Genomic DNA, 18085 nt, shown 5'->3' on the forward strand with positions numbered 1-18085 from the left:
TTTGCATTGCATGACTCAAAAGTCACAACACTACATTATATATTCTAGACAAAATTTTGGATCATTCCATGCAAATTAAGAAAACTCTTTAATACCCTTTTCTGTCATCACCATGGATCTTTCTCCTACATAAACACAATGTTCACAAATCCCATTTGCATGCAAGTAATTTAGTCTCTCAAAACATTCGTTGAAATTAATGTATTATTCTTTCATATATTAATGTTATACTTGTTTGCTTGTAAGTGTTTGTAAAAATATCTACATAGCACATATAGATATATGATGGCTACAGATGATCTGGCTAGGACACTGAGCATTAATGGGAGGTCAATGAGCCGGAAGGGGAGTTTTTCGTCGGCAAGTAAAAAAGGTTGGGCCTCCGCTAGTCTCCGGGAGGCATGGAACAATCCGGGGGACGTGTTTGCGAAAAGTGGAAGAGAGGAGGATGAAGAAGAGCTGAAATGGGCAGCTATAGAGAGGCTGCCAACTTATGATCGGGTGAGAAAGACTATGTTGAAGCACGTTTTGGAAAATGGAAGAATTGGTTATGAAGAAGTTGATGTTAGTGAACTTGGTATGCAAGATAAGAAGAATCTGTTGGAAAGCATACTTAAAGTTGTTGAAGAGGATAATGAGAAGTTTCTTTTGAGGCTTAGAGAAAGAACCGATAGGTAAGATCATGAGACTAGAATCTCTTTGTGTATGTTTTGTTTTGTTTGTTAATTTTAAGTAAGTTATGTGAAAATTTTGTTTTGGTAATTTACTACAAAGGGTGGGGATTGAAATTCCTAAAATTGAAGTGCGGTTTGAGAATTTGTCGATTGAAGGAGACGCATATGTTGGAACCAGGGCACTTCCAACTCTGCTGAATACTTCCTTGAATGCCATAGAGGTATATGTTAGTTTTGTCTGCATTCGAGTTAAAACCTGACACATTAAACTTGAGCTAATACTGATAAATGATTAATCAATAGGGAGTGCTTGGATTTTTGAGACTTTTCCCATCAAAGAAACGGAAATTGGAGATACTCCATGACGTGAGTGGAATTGTCAAACCATCAAGGTAAATCTAGGAGGTTTTCATAGAATCAGTAGTATTGTTGGATTCGCAAGAATATAAACATGTTAAGTACTCGCTTGTTTTCCAGGATGACACTGCTTCTGGGACCTCCAGGATCTGGAAAAACTACATTGCTTCAGGCTCTTTCTGGAAAGAGTGACAAGAGTTTAAGGGTGTGTTGTTTTTGCTATGATTGTTTAGTTATTATTGATTAATATTGCTTTTATGTTGATCAGCTTGTCATGTATTTGACTTCGATGAGTAGGTATCAGGCAGAGTCACATACTGTGGCCACGAATTGACGGAGTTTGTTCCTCAAAGAACATGTGCTTATATCAGTCAGCATGATCTTCATCATGGTGAGATGACAGTGAGGGAAACCCTGGATTTCTCTGGACGTTGCTTGGGAGTTGGGACTCGATTCGAGCTCTTGGCGGAGTTGTCAAGGAGAGAAAAGGATGCAGGCATCAAACCAGATCCTGAGATTGATGCATTCATGAAAGCCACAGCAATGTCAGGCCTAAAGACCAGTCTTGGTACTGATTACGTGCTCAAGGTTTGTATCCATCACTTCCATTTCCAACTGTAATCTAACATTTTAAGGAATTGCCCCAAAGTTTCAATGCTTGATGAAATTAAACATATTGCGACAGATTCTTGGATTGGATATCTGTGCTGATATTATGGTGGGTAATGAGATGAGAAGAGGCATATCCGGTGGACAAAAGAAGCGCGTTACTACAGGTGTGTATGTTACATCAAGCTTTAGTTGATAAATTTAACCATAAATTTTCAGTTTTTAGTGACCTCAAGTCTTTGGATTTTGCTAAATGCAGGAGAAATGTTGGTTGGACCTGCCAAAGCTCTTTTCATGGATGAAATATCAACTGGTCTAGACAGCTCCACCACTTTTCAGATTGTGAGGTTTATGAGGCAGATGGTTCACATTACGGATGTGACAATGATAATCTCTCTTCTGCAGCCTGCCCCCGAAACTTATGATCTTTTCGATGACATTATCTTACTTTCAGAGGGAGAGATTGTGTATCAAGGTCCAAGAGAGTATGTGCTTGATTTCTTTGAGAGCGTAGGCTTTAGATGCCCGGAAAGGAAAGGGGCTGCTGATTTCTTGCAAGAGGTAACTTCCAGAAAGGATCAACAGCAGTATTGGTGCAAAAAGAATGAGCCTTACAGATATGTCTCAGTGCCTGAATTTGTTGAACACTTCAAGACATTCCACGTTGGTCAAAAACTGACTGATGAACTCAGAGTGCCTTACGATAAATCTAAAACTCATCCTGCTGGTTTGGTGAAAAAAAGGTATGGCATCTCAAATTGGGAACTCTTCAAGACATGCTTTGCTAGAGAGTGGCTATTGATGAAGCGCAATTCTTTTGTGTATGTATTCAAGACATTTCAGATCACCATCATGTCAATCATTGCCTTTACAGTCTATTTAAGAACACAGATGACGTACGGTCAATTAATAGATGGAGGGAAATTTTATGGTGCATTGTTCTTCAGTCTTGTGAATGTTATGTTCAATGGAATGGCAGAGCTTGCATTGACAATAGTAAGGCTTCCCGCATTTTACAAGCAAAGGGATTTCCTGTTCTTCCCAGCTTGGGCATTTGCCTTGCCAATTTGGGTTCTCAGGATTCCACTCTCCTTGATGGAATCATCGATATGGATTCTCCTTACATACTACACAATTGGGTTTGCTCCTAGTGCCACCAGGTCTGTACTTGCTTCCATACTTCCTGATTAATAGTAATGTTCGTGTAAGTTTTGCAGCACGTGTAACTTAAGTACATCTTAAAACTGCTTACAGATTTTTCCGCCAGCTATTGGCCTTCTTCAGTGTGCATCAGATGGGTCTATCTCTGTTCCGATTCATTGCAGCAGTAAGTAGAACACAAGTTGTGGCAAACACACTCGGAACCTTTACATTGCTGTTGGTTTTTGTACTTGGTGGATTTATTGTTGCCAAAGGTTAGTAGTAGTTCATTTCCTTATGCTAGCTAGTACAGTGCTTCTTTTGTTGAAGTATCTAAATAAGCAGTTTCCCCTCCTTTCGCAGATGACATCAAACCATGGATGATATGGGGTTACTACGTTTCTCCTATGTCGTATGGTCAGAATGCCATTGTCCTCAATGAATTTCTTGATGAAAGATGGAGTGCAGTAAGATCATCACTTAGGATTCTGCAAGCAATTAATTTGTTGTAATGCACACATGTTCATAAATGCCTTGTTTGTTCGTTGTTGCAGCCCAATCCCGCACGTTTTCTTGTCGATGAACCAACTGTTGGCAAGGCTCTTCTGAAAGCCAGAGGCATGTACACAGAAGACCACATGTTTTGGATATGCATTGTAGCACTGCTTGGATTTTCTCTGTTCTTCAATCTCTGCTTTATAGCAGCACTAACTTACCTTGATCGTAAGTGTTATTTCTTACAGTCTTTACAGTAATCCCCATTGCTAGTATATAGTAATTTTGAAACTAAAATGCAGCTTTCAAAGAGACTAAATCTGTTATGATGGAACACAATGACGGAGGCAAGAGTAAGAAGCAGTCAAATTCTCATGCCCAACAAAACATGAGGGCAGCAGACATGAGTCCCCCATCCACTGCTCCTTTGTTTGAAGGTTCATGATCTTACAACTTAGATCTTTCTAAAGCATGTCAGAGATTCTATATGAGCCAGGTTTCACATATTCTATCCAAATGAATGCAGGCATTGATATGGCAGTCATGAACACTCCAGACAACTCAATAATTGGTGCCACATCTACTAGAAAAGGAATGGTGTTGCCCTTTCAACCATTGTCACTTGCATTTGATCATGTCAATTACTTTGTCGACATGCCTGCTGTAATTCCCTTTCTCCAATGTCTATCCTCTTTTAAGTACTATACGTGTCATTTTATAGTAAGGGAGATTTAAGACCACTGAATGATGAAATTTCTTCAGGAAATGAAGAGCCAAGGAATTGAAGAAAATCGGCTCCAACTGTTGCAAGATGTTAGTGGTGCTTTTAGGCCTGGTGTTCTAACAGCATTGGTTGGGGTAAGTGGTGCTGGGAAGACCACTTTGATGGATGTTCTAGCAGGCAGAAAAACTGGGGGTTACATCGAAGGAAGTATCAGCATTTCTGGTTACCCAAAGAAGCAAGAAACTTTTGCTCGCATCAGCGGTTACTGTGAACAGAATGATATTCATTCTCCGAATGTTACAATATATGAGTCCTTGCTGTACTCCGCCTGGCTGCGTCTACCAAAGGATGTCAATACTGAAACGCGAAAGGCGTGTTACACAATTTTAATCTTTGCATTTTTATATCAATCTACTAGTCCACGATATGGCCATCCCTGTTTCACACCTATGATCTTGTCACATTTTATTAATAGCAGTTCTTGGATAATTTTTTTCTACAGATGTTTGTTGAGGAAGTCATGGAGTTGGTCGAGATGAAGGCATTGAGGAATTCTCTGGTTGGCCTTCCAGGGGTTGACGGTCTGTCTACTGAGCAGCGAAAGAGACTCACTATAGCCGTAGAATTGGTTGCAAATCCATCCATCATTTTCATGGATGAACCAACCTCAGGCCTTGATGCTCGAGCTGCTGCCATTGTAATGCGAACTGTAAGAAATACAGTAGATACAGGAAGGACAGTTGTCTGTACAATTCACCAACCCAGCATAGATATTTTTGAAGCGTTTGATGAGGTACACAAAACTCTCAATAACCTCGGTAACTGTTGTTGTTTTTTTCTCCCTTTCTGTCTTGTTGACATGCACCGACTTTGCTTCTTATTGATACAATTTCACTTTGCCTATAGCTGTTTTTGATGAAAAGAGGAGGACAAGTTATTTATGCTGGACCCCTTGGTCGCCAATCTCACAAACTCGTAGAGTACTTTGAAGTAAGTGTTATTTGCATGAAAACGTCATATTACTGCTCAAAGTCGTGGCCACAAGTGACATATAAAATGTCTGGCAGGCTGTTCCCGGGGTTCCGAAAATCAGAGATGGTTACAATCCTGCTACATGGGTGCTAGAAGTCAGTTCTAATGCTGTTGAAACTCAACTTAATGTAGATTTTGCTGCAATTTATGCCGACTCTGACCTGTATAGGTAAATTCAAAAACTGATCCTTTGTGCATTTCCTTCTAACCCAGAAATTGTTCTTTCATCATCCTGGCCTTTTCTTCTAATTTGCTTCTTTCTTTTTCTCCAGGAGGAATCAACAACTCATCAAAGAGCTAAGCAGTCCAGCACCAGGATCTAAGGACCTTTACTTCACTACCAAATACTCTCAAGACTTCATTACTCAATGCAAGACTTGCTTCTGGAAACAGCACTGGTCCTACTGGAGGAATCCGAAATACAATGCCATTCGATTCTTCCTGACAACAGTTATTGGAGCTCTATTTGGAATGATTTTCTGGGATAAAGGAGAAAAGACGTGAGTCCGCAAATATCTTATTTCCCCATCAATGAGTAGTCTGAATAGATTATCCATCTGGAACATTGTTTGTATGTTTGTTTAGTAAATTAATTCTAAGGTGATTACAACCAATGATTTAAACAGAAGCAAAGAACAAGACCTGATAAATCTGCTTGGAGCTATGTATTCTGCTGTCCTCTTCCTTGGAGCCTCCAACGCTTCCTCTGTGACATCTGTTGTGGCAATCGAAAGAACAGTCTTCTACCGCGAAAGAGCAGCAGGGATGTACTCATCTTTGACTTATGCATTCGCTCAGGTATCAAAATCAACAGGCAACTTCAATACTAACAAATGATTTGAAAGGAAAAAAATTCGAAAAAGAAAAAATAGAGAGCATAAACATGATCTATCTTATGCCTTGCAGGTTTCCATAGAGGCAATTTATGTTTCAATCCAGACCATAGTGTACTCTCTGTTGCTTTACTCGATGATCGGGTTCCACTGGGAAGTTACCAAGTTCTTGTGGTTCTATTTTTTCATGTTGATGTGCTTTATGTACTTCACCCTCTATGGAATGATGCTTGTAGCTCTCACTCCAAACCAACAAATCGCTACCATTCTTATGTCTTTCTTCCTTAGCTTCTGGAACTTGTTCTCCGGATTCATGGTTCCCAGAACGGTAAGTATCCTTAAGCAAAGAGATAAAAAACTGTGAATGCATATAAGCTGGGAAATTCCCACTATCATATGATTGTCATTCTACTAAGATCACCTTATATTTGAAATCAATATTTTCTTGTAAACTGTTTTTGGTACTTATGAAACTATGCATTCTCTTAACATGTTCTTGTTTCCGAAAGAAGGTTGAATTGTACTATTTTACATTTTACAGCAAATTCCAATATGGTGGAGATGGTACTACTGGGCATCACCAGTGGCTTGGACAATCTACGGTCTTGTGACATCTCAGATAGGCGACAAGGTTTCTGAAGTTGAAGTAGCTGGAGAAAGCGGGATTACAGTAAAAGAGTACCTTTACAAGCACTACGGATATGATTATGACTTCCTTGGAGCTGTTGCTGCTGCCCATATCGGTTTTGTTGTACTGTTCTTCTTTGTTTTCGTCTATGGAATCAAGTTCCTCAACTTCCAAAGAAGATGAGAAAAATCTTGAAAGTTTTTGCTTACAAGATTGTGGATGAACGGCTGAAAGGAAAAAGAAAACTTTGCGCGGCTTTGTCACATATATTAATAGATTTTGTGTATCTTCAGTGCTTGTGTACTCAGTCCTATACCGTACATAATTCATTGTTCTTTGATTACACTTTTATCACGAACGTAATTTATCTTTGATTGTTGACGCTGTTGCTCTCTGCTCCCTTCTCTTATGAAAAAGCTAATCAACAACACCTGAAGTGGAAGATCAAGCAAATTTAGGGCATTATGACATAACATTCGAGTACGCCACATTCATAATTTCTGAGTACGCCACATTCACAATTTCGACTTGAATCAGATCCATCGAGTGCCGTGATTGATTGATTGATATATGCCAAAACATGTATGTGATCAGAATTTTGCAGGAAAAAAGTTTTATCAGTAGATTATGCACCGAAAATGTCCAGGCAGTCGTGTGCAGATGATGATCTCTGCGAGGCAGACACAATGAAGTTTGCCTCGCTGTGTAGGTCACTTGTTTTCACAACCAATAAGCAGAACCATCAGAGATCAGTAAGAATTCTCCCTAAACATTTCCTCATCTAATGCTACTTCAATCAAATCCTACGTGAACTTTATCTAAAAATATGAGAAAATAAATTCTTTCAGACAATCTACAGAAGCATAAGCAGATAATTCAGAAGACCCGGGCATGGGACTGTCAACAGCAAACGGGGCGTTAATTAAAAAGTAGAAATTTAGGTTCACATCTTTGTACTAATTACAGTAGCATTTATGATAGAAGGTAGGAACATACGCAGTACATATTTTTGGTTTCTTAGTGTTATATTCTTACTGGGGAACACAGAATTCCAGTACCAGCTTTAAGTGAAAGCCCCTTTGATAAGCTACCTCTAGTCAGGCTTAACAGGAGCATTTGCCAAGTCCAAAATCTCTTTCTTGCTCTTTATGAAACAATATTTCTTGGTGTTAAAATCAACACTATCCAAGTCCTCTGAAACGCCCATGTACCCATACAGAAGTTGCTCCTCTAGTTTATCTCCATGCATTTGCGCTTCCACATTGATGCTGCTTCTGCTGTTGCTCGATGTCAACTGCACAAACTCTGCTCTCCCATGTTTATGCTCAACAAAATACTTATGAAGCTTCTCTGCATTTCCGAGTCCAGTGAATGTTCCTAAGAACTTCACCACCATGACACTTTGGTCAGCAGGTCTCCCTAGGCACACAGTGATTTTCCCTCCAATGAAACCTTCACCTGTAAATACTCCAACAAAATAAAAAAGAAAAAGAGAAAAAAAGAAAAAAGCAATGTACGAGAAACCAGTTGTCAGTATGCCCTTCCAAGTTAATCAACCCCAATTCGTTATTAATTGTTGTAAAATGCATTATGAATCCACAATGGTAACACTAATTACCTACTATAGAGCATAAGCATTCTTCTAATAGTGTTTTAATTTTGCCTTTTTCCATCATCAATGTCAAGAATACTTAAACATGTACTGCACAATCCCACTCACCTCTAAGAAAAGCCTCAACCCCTTCGATGGGTACAACTTTCTGCTCTTTAGGATTGTTGTTTGACATGGATATGTTGCGGATGATAACAACGGGAGGCCAGAGAATCAAATCCTCCTTCTGAGCCATAGCTTCTTCATCATGCAAGACATCAGGAACCCATGTTATCATGTCATGAGGCACAACACTATTCCACCCCATCAAAACACATATTGCTTTCTGAAGACCGAGATGCATTGCCCTCAACCCAACCTTGTGAGACATAAAAGCGTGCCTCACCAAGCTTTGTGTATTCATGAACTCTTTCGACATACTGCAAGAGCACAGAGACATAAGCAACTGCTAGTAATATATAATAAAAATGCAATACAACAATGCAAGCTCTACAATTCCTGTCTATAAATAAAGAGGAGAAGGGTAGAAACATGAATAATAAAGTATCTTAAAAGAAAATAATAGTTTGGAGACCAACTAACAATGAAATCATTAGCCATATAAAGATGACCTAAAACTATACAATCATGTTCATAAAGAAACTCAATATGTCTGTCGGCAGGATTGAGAGGAAGATTCAGAAGAAGGAAATATCTACAAACACCATCTGCTGAAAGGGAAAATTGTGTGCAGTGCAAAATCAGTGTTAAACAATAGCATTTGAATGGTTTCAAGGCCCCGATCTTTTCTCAACTCAACCACACCCTTCAAAAGGGTCAGCCACAAACTTTGTGACATCAATTAGGTGAGGTATCTGAAAGAAAACTCCACCATAGAATGTTTTCTCCCAAAAAGTAGGAAGCATGGATGACAACTTTTTTCAACATTAACAAGCTCTTCAACAAACCAGTAGATGCCGGCAAAAGCTCAAGTAACAAAACAAATGCTTTGTATGTCCATCAATGATATTCGAATGAATGGCACATAAGGTCTGAAAGCTTAGCAGATCAATGATGCCAGTAACAGATTCCCTCAATTAAACAACTTAATAACAGCAGTACTAACGGCACGTATGACTATCTTGTCATTCTTCAGAATCATCACAAACCTATAATGAAGAATGACTTCAATCTCCAGATCAATAAATTAAGTTTCAGAGCTGGAAGTTGATTAAAGTCCAAACAATTGACCAGCCCCATTAAACTTGCTAACCACCAAGAAAAGTAAGCTTGAAATTGACTTCACTGACGTAATTTCAAATATGCAAGCTGACACCTCTCTATCTCACTAATAACAATCTAATTTCTACACACTTTCAATTTCATTAGCAGATTGAAAGGTAGTATTAGTTGCACTTGAGGCTTCCAACAGGCTGCACTAATTCAAGCCAATATCCTGAAATCTCTAAACACCCTTACTTGAAGCTCATTATTGTTCTCCATGAACCTACAGGTTGACAAGAAACTGTCCAGTTATAATACATGGCTTTTGATCCCTATCTTAGTAGAAAAGCATCTATTTCCTATCAGTATCAACAGTCTGATAATTGTTGATATCTATATAGTCTACTTGAACCGGAAACTTCAAGAAAGTAGGTTTCCCCATAAACAAATTTGAAAGTAGTCCCCACATATATAGAGACCCAAAACCGTCCTAAATCAGATTTTGCATCAATATTATTATTACATGCCTAGGCAAGTCTAGAACAAATTAACCATTCAAATATAAAATTGTTTCATTCAATCATTACCAAGTGTAGCAATCATGTCAGATACGCAAAATTACATGCACCCTGTTCTGTTTAGAAAGCAACGGGCAATGTCAGTAGATTTTTTAGCAACATCTCCCAATGCTAAAATTACTACGCTACAGTATATTCAAATTTTTATTGTCTCCAAAGTCTCAGATGGATATCTAACATTTGAATTGCCCATTTGGCTTTTTTTTTTCGCTATCATGTCCACAAAACAAGAGTTACAATCGTGATTGGTTTTTGTTAATTGAGATAAAGTTTTGTACCACATAAATGGAGTCAACCCTGCTAACTTATTCACCTAACCTCAAAATATTTAATCTACAATTGATCAACAAAACTACACTGGAAAGGCCATAATCTCGTTTGCTTAAAAAGACCAAACTGTCCAAAAAAAATTGTTATCCAAGCACAATTCAAAAAGAGCCCATCACCCTAGCTTCAAGAAGTCATAGTTATTAACAAGGTTCACTAATCCTCACCACATAGACTACATGAAGCTAAATTATCCACCTCTAGAATTTACAATATCACTTAGTCATAAAACCTAGCATTTAAAAGTTTGCAGCGATCCATAATTAAAAAAATTCCATAAGGCCAAAAGAAAAAACTTTCTATGAATATGCTTCACAGGGACTATAAGGGTAATCCTAGGAAACTTCGGAGTCGGACTGAAGTAAACGTGCTCCCCATTTAAAATGTTTACAATAGGAAAAGAAAACAGACCTTCTGCCACATGCAATGCAGAACAAACTACCAGCTTTCCCTTGCTCCTTGTATCTTCTTCGAACAGATGGATTCACATTCAACTTTTTAGCATACAGTAAAAAGGCTTTTTGTACCAGTTCTTTAAATTCCTCTGTGTCCTCAGATGGCTCAGACTCTGCAAGATTTGACCACTCTTCTGATGTGTCACCATCATTTTCATGTACATCCTCATCGTAATCCTCAATTCGTTTCCAAACTTTGTGTTGTTTATTAAGACCAGTTCTTCTATCACCATGATGTGAGCTATGCCTACTTAAAGAACCAAGTCTTGGGTTAGCCTTTACATATTTACCACTATTTTTGTAATATCTGATCGAAGACCCTTGTGAATGCACCAAAGAATCTCGGGTGGAGAACCGGTCACCATATGCAAAGTTTCCATATTGTTCTTGTCCATCATATGCTCGTCCACCCTTTCTGCGTTCATTGTTATTAAATCTCCTAGTCTTTGACAAGTGGGCACCACTCATTCCTTCATCAAAACACTCATCACCATCATACAGATCTTCAAACTCTTCAGGGGCATACCATTTTCTTGACATAATAGTTCTAGAGTCATGCCTATTCATGTCATCCTCCAGGTTTTTTCTTTTAAACAATTTGCCATACGGTTCACGTATGCCAAGCTCTTCCTCAATTCCATGTGTTCTAACAGCAATTTTGTGCGCTTCTGAATCATATAATGGGTCAGAAGAACTCAAATATCTTTCTTCATGAACAACTTGGCCTGCATCCCTTCCATAGACATAATCTGATCTCAAATATGAGATTTGATGACCTTGTGATACATCCATATGCGATACTCCATAATCTCGGGGTACTTGCCTCTCAAACTCTGCATGATTAGATGCAGAATACGCATAAGATTTTCTGTTTGTATCAAGGTAGTCTGAAACTGTATGCTTTTGTAAAGTAGGATGGTCTAACACATTACTCTTTCTCAAATCTCCTCTAGAATGCTCAGAATTATCAATACTGTCTACAACTGGGATCATATTACTTGGTCTAGCCAAATCCATATGATCATAATCCATAGGAGCATGATTGTAGTCATGTTGAATGCGTGGAGATGTCATTCTGCGTACATCATCAGATAGATATCCTCGATCATCACTCACTATCACCGATGTTTTAGGGTAAACAAAATCCTCACGCTCAGTCCTGGAGGAGTCGTATGCCCCTCGCTGGTTATATATAAAATTTCTTGCTTCTGGTTCAGCAACACTGGTGGAATCCACTTGTGACCGTTGCCCATATGAACTAAAACCAATAGGTTCATTTAGCTTTATGCTACTTTTTGAATATCCATCTGAAGCAGGAAAGGTCAAATCATCCACGTAAGAAACTGAATACTCATTCATTGGTGCTACTGAAGAGGTACTAACAAAGTCTTTATACTGAGAAGTGCTCAAGATGTCCTTAGAATGAGAGTCTGGCACTGTTGTGTACAGAATATCTCTCGAATGAAAGATAGGTTTCTCTCCTTCCCTGTAGGATTCCATTACAGGTAACTTATCCCTTGAATGGTATACAGGTTTCTCTCCTTCTCTGTAGGATTCCATTATTGGTAACTTGTCCCTCGAATGGAACACATGCTTCTCTTCTTTGTAGGATTCCATAGCTGCCAACTTATCAGAAGGAATTGGCTGATAGTTCCTTGAATGGTACGCATGTTTCTCTTCTTTGTAAGATTCCATAGCTGCCAACTTATCAGAAGGAATTGGCTGACGCTCCCTTGAATGGAACGCATGTTTCTCTCCTTTGTAAGATTCCATAGCTGCCAACTTATCAGAAGGAATTGGCTGACGGTCCCTTGAATGGTACGCATGTTTCCCTTCTTGGTAAGATTCCATAGCTGCCAACTTATCAGAAGGAATTGGCTGACGGTCCCTTGAATGGTACGCAGGTTTCCCTTCTTGGTAAGATTCCATAGCTGCCAACTTATCAGAAGGAATTGGCTGACGGTCCCTTGAATGGTACGCATGTTTCCCTTCTTGGTAAGATTCCATAGCTGCCAACTTATCAGAAGGAATTGGCTGACGGTCCCTTGAATGGTACGCATGTTTCTCTTCTTTGTAAGATTCCAAAGCTGCCAATTTATCAGAAGGAATTGGCTGACGGTACTGAAGTCTTTCTCCCTCAGCACTGCCTACATCCATGCTCCGACAGGATAACGGTAAACTTCCACCAGGTTCACCATAATTTTTTGCGGGACCAATATCTGGAGGCAACTGATATAAGCCCCTTATTGCCTCTTCTTCCAGTGGAATCGATTTCTGACTCAACATTCCACGACTGCCAATATCCACAACCCTTTTATCGCCATAATCCCTCTCTTTACTAGCTCTTGAAGTACTGTGATCATAACCATATACGTCCTTCAATCTAGAGTTTGCACCATGATCGAAATCTTCATCTTCAGGATGCCCATATTTCCTATGGGCAACACCATCTTCAAACTGATCCTTTTTATGCGACAGCCTGTATTGGGGCGACTTTGCATGAACTCCTTCAGACCTTCCTCCACCCAAATGAAATCCATAATCCCTCCTATCAGTTGAATCACTTGCTCTATGACCATCCGAAAATCTCCGAGACCCATCTACTTTACGTGGGCTCAAGCTCCTAGGAGCCCTATCCGGTGCATCACGGTGTGAAATCTGATACGGGTGATTGCCTAATTCACCTCTTCCAGTTTGATTATTCCATGATTTAGATGACGATGTAGGCATCGTCGTGTAATCTTGATGTCTTCTAGACTGCATCGTTCTAATTTAGTTATCAAAACCTCAAAGAGGTAACCCTCTCACTACTCAATCAGTGATCGATGATCTAAAATGTGCAGAACCCCTTTAGGTTTTAGACCACAGTCACACAGTTGATCGCTAGAATTGGACTAGTTTGAATAAAAATCAAACTTAAAGAGTAAGCTGAATAATCACCAACTACCCAGCCAAGTGTTCTCAAGTAACCTGTAATTTTCTTAACCCTAAAGCAGCGATTGAAGATTGCAAATACAAATCCAAGAGGGGGAAAAAAATCCAGAAAGGGGTTTTGATTATTGAATTGGTTCAACAGCAGCAACAGAGAGACAAATCGAATCAAACCAAATCAAATCAAACCTCGTGTTGCAATAATCTGAGACGACGACCCATGATTGATTTTTTCAATTTGACGATCGAATTTGCGCAGATTTGAAAGTGGGCAAAGTTAGTTTACTGAGAGATCAATTTTTTTTTTTTCTCGAAGCTGTGAAATCAGTAAGGGAGATTGTGAAGTTGTGTGCTTGCTTCGTCCAAATAAAGCGGCTTTTTTATTTGGGCGAGAATATTATTGCGGTCGGTATTGGACACATGGCTATACACGATGCTATCAAGTGGTGCAAACGAAGTTGGAAAATAATGGAAATTATTGTTCTAGGATGAATTTATGTGATAATTTTCTAAAATTAAAAAAAAAAAGTTTTTGCTGACAATTTTATTAAATTGTTTATTTATTTTCCCCTTTCTATATATATATATATATATATTGCTCTTATAGTTTTGGCATGACGGCATGAGACGAGGAAATATTATAACTTGAAAGTCGAATTTGGTTGGATAATTTTTTTATTTAAATAAGTGAAATATGTTCCAAAAAAGAAAAATATAGGGAGTGATTGTCAATGGGCCAGACTGTGGGCTAAAGCCCGGTCTGTTTTAGGCCGACAATGAACAGAAGTATACACTGTAGCCCATCTTGGCCCACAGCCAGAGTCACGTTAGACGTTCTTAGGCCAGCTAGAGGGCCCACAGCCCCATTTTTTGGGCCAGCTAATCATAGTCTGTTAATTTATGAATTTTACTTCTAGTGATGCTATTTAGTATTTATACCATAGTATGCTTTGTAATCTTATTTTCTTAAAAAAATATAATAATTTGAAAAAGAAAGATTATTACACTACTAAAATGCTTTTAGTGAAATTTAATAGGACGGTGAGCTTTAGTGTCCATTAGTTAATCTTTGTTGTCTAGTCATTGATTTTTATTTTCACAAATTATTGACGATTCAAATAATAATAAGAGGCATTATTTCTATCACTCTCTAATTTTTCACGTGGCAATATATAGTTTTTCAAAATAAAACACTCAAGATTCTTTATGTCGCCAACAAAGAGTAGCACACAGTAAACAAGTAATTTTTGTTTTTATTTTTCTTCTTTGTACCTTTTTCACTAATCCTCAAAATAAAATCTAACTACATAAGTACCATTAACATGGGCGGCATCCATGGGGAAGGGATTATGTTACCAGAAGGTTAAAAAATAATAATAATATATTAAAAAAAAAAACCCTTTCATTATATGTGAAAAATGTGGAAGTGTATAAGAACTATGTGTCCACGTTCCAAAAAAAAAAAAAAGCGAAAGTTTTATGATTTACCAATAGCAACAAACCAATATGATAAAATTCTTCTGTTTCAAGAAAAGGATTGGAAGTCACCCATTGAAGAAGATTACGTACGTAAAGAATAACTACTCGTTCTGAAAAGTGCCTTGCTTGCTACTTGGGAACTTGACAATGTAACAACCTGAAATGGAGAAAAGAAAAATAATTTTTTTGAGGGGACCATAGAATTTATAAGCCAATTTTCAATAGCAATCTCCCCCATGGAGCAAACTGAAATTCTTTGAACTATTTCTGCTGTTGAAATGTTGGCAAATGGGAAGAAAGTGCTTTGAGGGCACGCTTGGGGGATCTTTGCTTTCTTAGAAATGTTGTTTCCTGATTAAGCAAAGTTACGCGTGTACAGAGAACTGTAAAGCAGAAGCAAAAGAAGGGTACACATAAAAGTGGAGAATGTGCAGAAACTTGGAGAGTGAGTTTCCATTTTGACAGAAAAAAAAGGGGCCAAGAAAAATGAGGAACTTGGGGAGCAGCAATGGCAGCGGGCTGTCAACAGATGAGATTGAAGATGAGGAGATGGCAAGAATGGCAATTGCTACATTTCAAGCTAGAGAAGAAGAGATTGAGAGGAAAAAAATGGAGGTCAAGGAGAGAGTTGAACTCCAACTTGGTCGAGCTGAAGAAGAATCAAGGCGCTTGGCTCAAATTTGGGAGGTAAGTTGAAGCAAAAGCCTTATTAATATCGAGTCCTTATCAAACAGCTTAAGCTACCAAATAGTATATCAAAAGCCAAACTCTAGTGTATTTGTCTCCTAAGGGGAGCCTTGTCCTACAGCAGTAAAAGGAGGACCAATACCATTACTATGATGATTTGTGTTCCTGTAAATGTCATTAGGAATTGGAAGTGCTGACAGATCCAATGAGAAAGGAAGTTGCAGTTGTGCGCAAAAAGATTGATATGGCTAACAGAGAGCTTAAGCCGCTGGGACAGAGCATTCAGAAAAAGGTCTAGTGTTTTTCTTCCTCAAGAGTGAAAATATAATTATGCCATTAGCTCTCACAGAATTTGATTTAGAGTTTTGGCTGGTGACAGGAGAGAGAATACAAAGAAGCCCTGGAAGCTTTCAATGAAAAAAGTAAAGAAAAAGCTCAGCTTGTTACAGCATTAATGGAGGTAAATTGAAAAACCTTAATTGATGTCAAAATGGAAAAGTCTAAGCTTTCCTTTTCTGTTCGTGTTTCACTTTCCACCCTATTTTCTGAACAAAAATGCACTGTTTTCTTTGCGGTCACGTTACTAGCTGCTGACAGAAAGTGAGAGAGTGAGGATGAAGAAACTGGAAGAGCTCAGCAAGAACATAGAACCCATACAATAAGATCACCTGATCTTCAGCTATTGATATTTTGTGCTTGTATTTAGTATAAATTTTCTCATTATGAATGTTCAAGAAGTGAGCCTACATGCTCTGAATCTACAATATAAATACAACTCTTGGCTTACAGCTACACCATAGCATGCATTTTAAGATACCTTTTTTTTTTTTAAGAGAGTCATACTGTGGGTCTTTGAGAGTGAGTGAAACCATCCAAAATAATGGAAAATCAAATGTTATTATCAATCATCAAAGTAAACTTACACGTATTTTGTGTTCAAGGTAAAGAACTTCATTAAGCATGACGAAACAAAAGATACTGTATACAAAGTATATCCAAACTCCTAAGGTGCCTGAAAAGCCTGGCAAAAATCTAGACTTAATAAGAGGATGCCATGCTATGAGATGTTTTACATAATGAGGAAATCTGAAAAGCAAATAGCCCAATATGTCTGAAAATATATAGTAATGATACAAGCAAGATTTCTCAAGGACTTCCGCAGCTGTAATGTGAATGGTCTGCATCTGTGCACCCATGAGTCCAGCAGCAGAATTGATGATGACTTATGTGAGTTACATGGAGAACAAATGCTTGCATATTTCTATCTATACTCTTTCTCATACAAAGATTGAGAAAACATTCAAAGCTGTGTAGTGATTTTCTCTTTCATTTTTATACGAAGACAGCTCCTCAGATTATACTTCAGTCAGCTAAAAGCTTTTTGTATTCTTCCAGGAGCTTTGGGATATCCACCATATGCAACTGGAAATGAACAGTGCAGGTATAAAAAAGAGAGAACAAAAGAACAGAGAAATTCAAAATATCACATCCGGCGATTGAGGAGTAATCAAATATATCCACACCCAATACAAAGCTAGCATAAGTTTCAAATCCATCATTTCCGAACTACAGATAGCTCTACCTCTACAAGCAAAACAGACAACTAGCACTAGCTTCTCGTCAGAAAAAGAAAATGGTTTTCTGATGACCTACAGGAACTTTTTATGAAAAAGAAGGGGAAAAAAATCACACTACCAGGAACCCCCATAGTTATCAGGATTCCAGAACAAAAGAATATTCAAGTTTCCTCACAAAGTGATAAAGAGGTTTTACTTGTATATGGAAGATTAGAGGCATTATACAATTCTTTCAGCCTACAACCAAAATTTTCATTTGAAATTCAATGTCATCCATAACAGTAATAACAATGGAAAAGCCATGGAGTGGGTTGGGCTACATCCTATGATTGGTTTTTTTACCCCAAAAAGAAGAAGAAAAAAGAAAATGAAACTCCAAATTTTTTTAAATTTTTTTGGGGTCTGAAAATGAAGTTAGATACAGATTTTCAATAGCTGTTTTTACCAGCAATAGCCAAGTACACCATGCCTGATTTAAGAAGATGATAATCATTTTGCATTCACGGTAAATCAAATGCAAGGTAAAGCAGACGCCAAAACGATCAAATGGCTAAAGCTAAAGTAAATAATACTTTATAGGCATATTGCAAGAATATCTAGTAGAAAAAAAGTGCTTCTTCTTCATTTCAACAAAACTTTCTTTGGTATATAATCAACCAAAAGTTGCAATAAACACATGGAACTCAATGGAACATTAATATACTCGGCATTTCATAAGAATATCAGCCAAAAAAGAAAACTAAA

General features: G+C 38.1%; 3 protein-coding genes across 3 annotated transcripts; 2 read left to right on the forward strand and 1 right to left on the reverse strand.

Moving 5' to 3' along the window:
* The first annotated feature begins 282 nt into the window (after nucleotides 1-282).
* Nucleotides 283-6675, forward strand: LOC18045738 (pleiotropic drug resistance protein 2). Its single transcript, XM_024186402.1, has 20 exons — nucleotides 283-674; nucleotides 775-895; nucleotides 978-1066; nucleotides 1152-1236; nucleotides 1329-1619; nucleotides 1717-1807; nucleotides 1900-2800; nucleotides 2895-3055; nucleotides 3144-3247; nucleotides 3335-3503; nucleotides 3637-3638; nucleotides 3768-3938; nucleotides 4038-4370; nucleotides 4502-4792; nucleotides 4906-4989; nucleotides 5067-5200; nucleotides 5304-5531; nucleotides 5658-5829; nucleotides 5938-6192; nucleotides 6406-6675. The coding sequence occupies exons 1-20, from the start codon at nucleotides 283-285 to the stop codon at nucleotides 6673-6675; spliced, it is 4344 nt and encodes a 1447-aa protein (XP_024042170.1).
* A 709-nt stretch (nucleotides 6676-7384) lies between these two features.
* LOC18045739 lies at nucleotides 7385-14069 on the reverse strand. Its single transcript, XM_006436595.2, has 3 exons — nucleotides 10624-14069; nucleotides 8213-8523; nucleotides 7385-7950 (listed from the first exon to the last, which is right to left on the reverse strand). Exons 1-3 carry the CDS (start codon nucleotides 13428-13430, stop codon nucleotides 7586-7588), a joined length of 3483 nt encoding a protein of 1160 aa, XP_006436658.2. The 5' UTR covers nucleotides 13431-14069; the 3' UTR covers nucleotides 7385-7585.
* A 1469-nt stretch (nucleotides 14070-15538) lies between these two features.
* Nucleotides 15539-16550, forward strand: LOC18045740 (probable DNA double-strand break repair Rad50 ATPase). The gene is made up of 4 exons (XM_006436596.2): nucleotides 15539-15764; nucleotides 15946-16056; nucleotides 16144-16224; nucleotides 16352-16550. Exons 1-4 carry the CDS (start codon nucleotides 15564-15566, stop codon nucleotides 16424-16426), a joined length of 468 nt encoding a protein of 155 aa, XP_006436659.1. The 5' UTR covers nucleotides 15539-15563; the 3' UTR covers nucleotides 16427-16550.
* The last annotated feature ends 1535 nt before the right edge of the window (nucleotides 16551-18085 follow it).

Source organism: Citrus clementina, unplaced genomic scaffold, assembly GCF_000493195.1.
Source record: "Citrus clementina cultivar Clemenules unplaced genomic scaffold, Citrus_clementina_v1.0 scaffold_4, whole genome shotgun sequence".
Classification (NCBI taxonomy): Eukaryota; Viridiplantae; Streptophyta; class Magnoliopsida; order Sapindales; family Rutaceae; genus Citrus; species Citrus x clementina.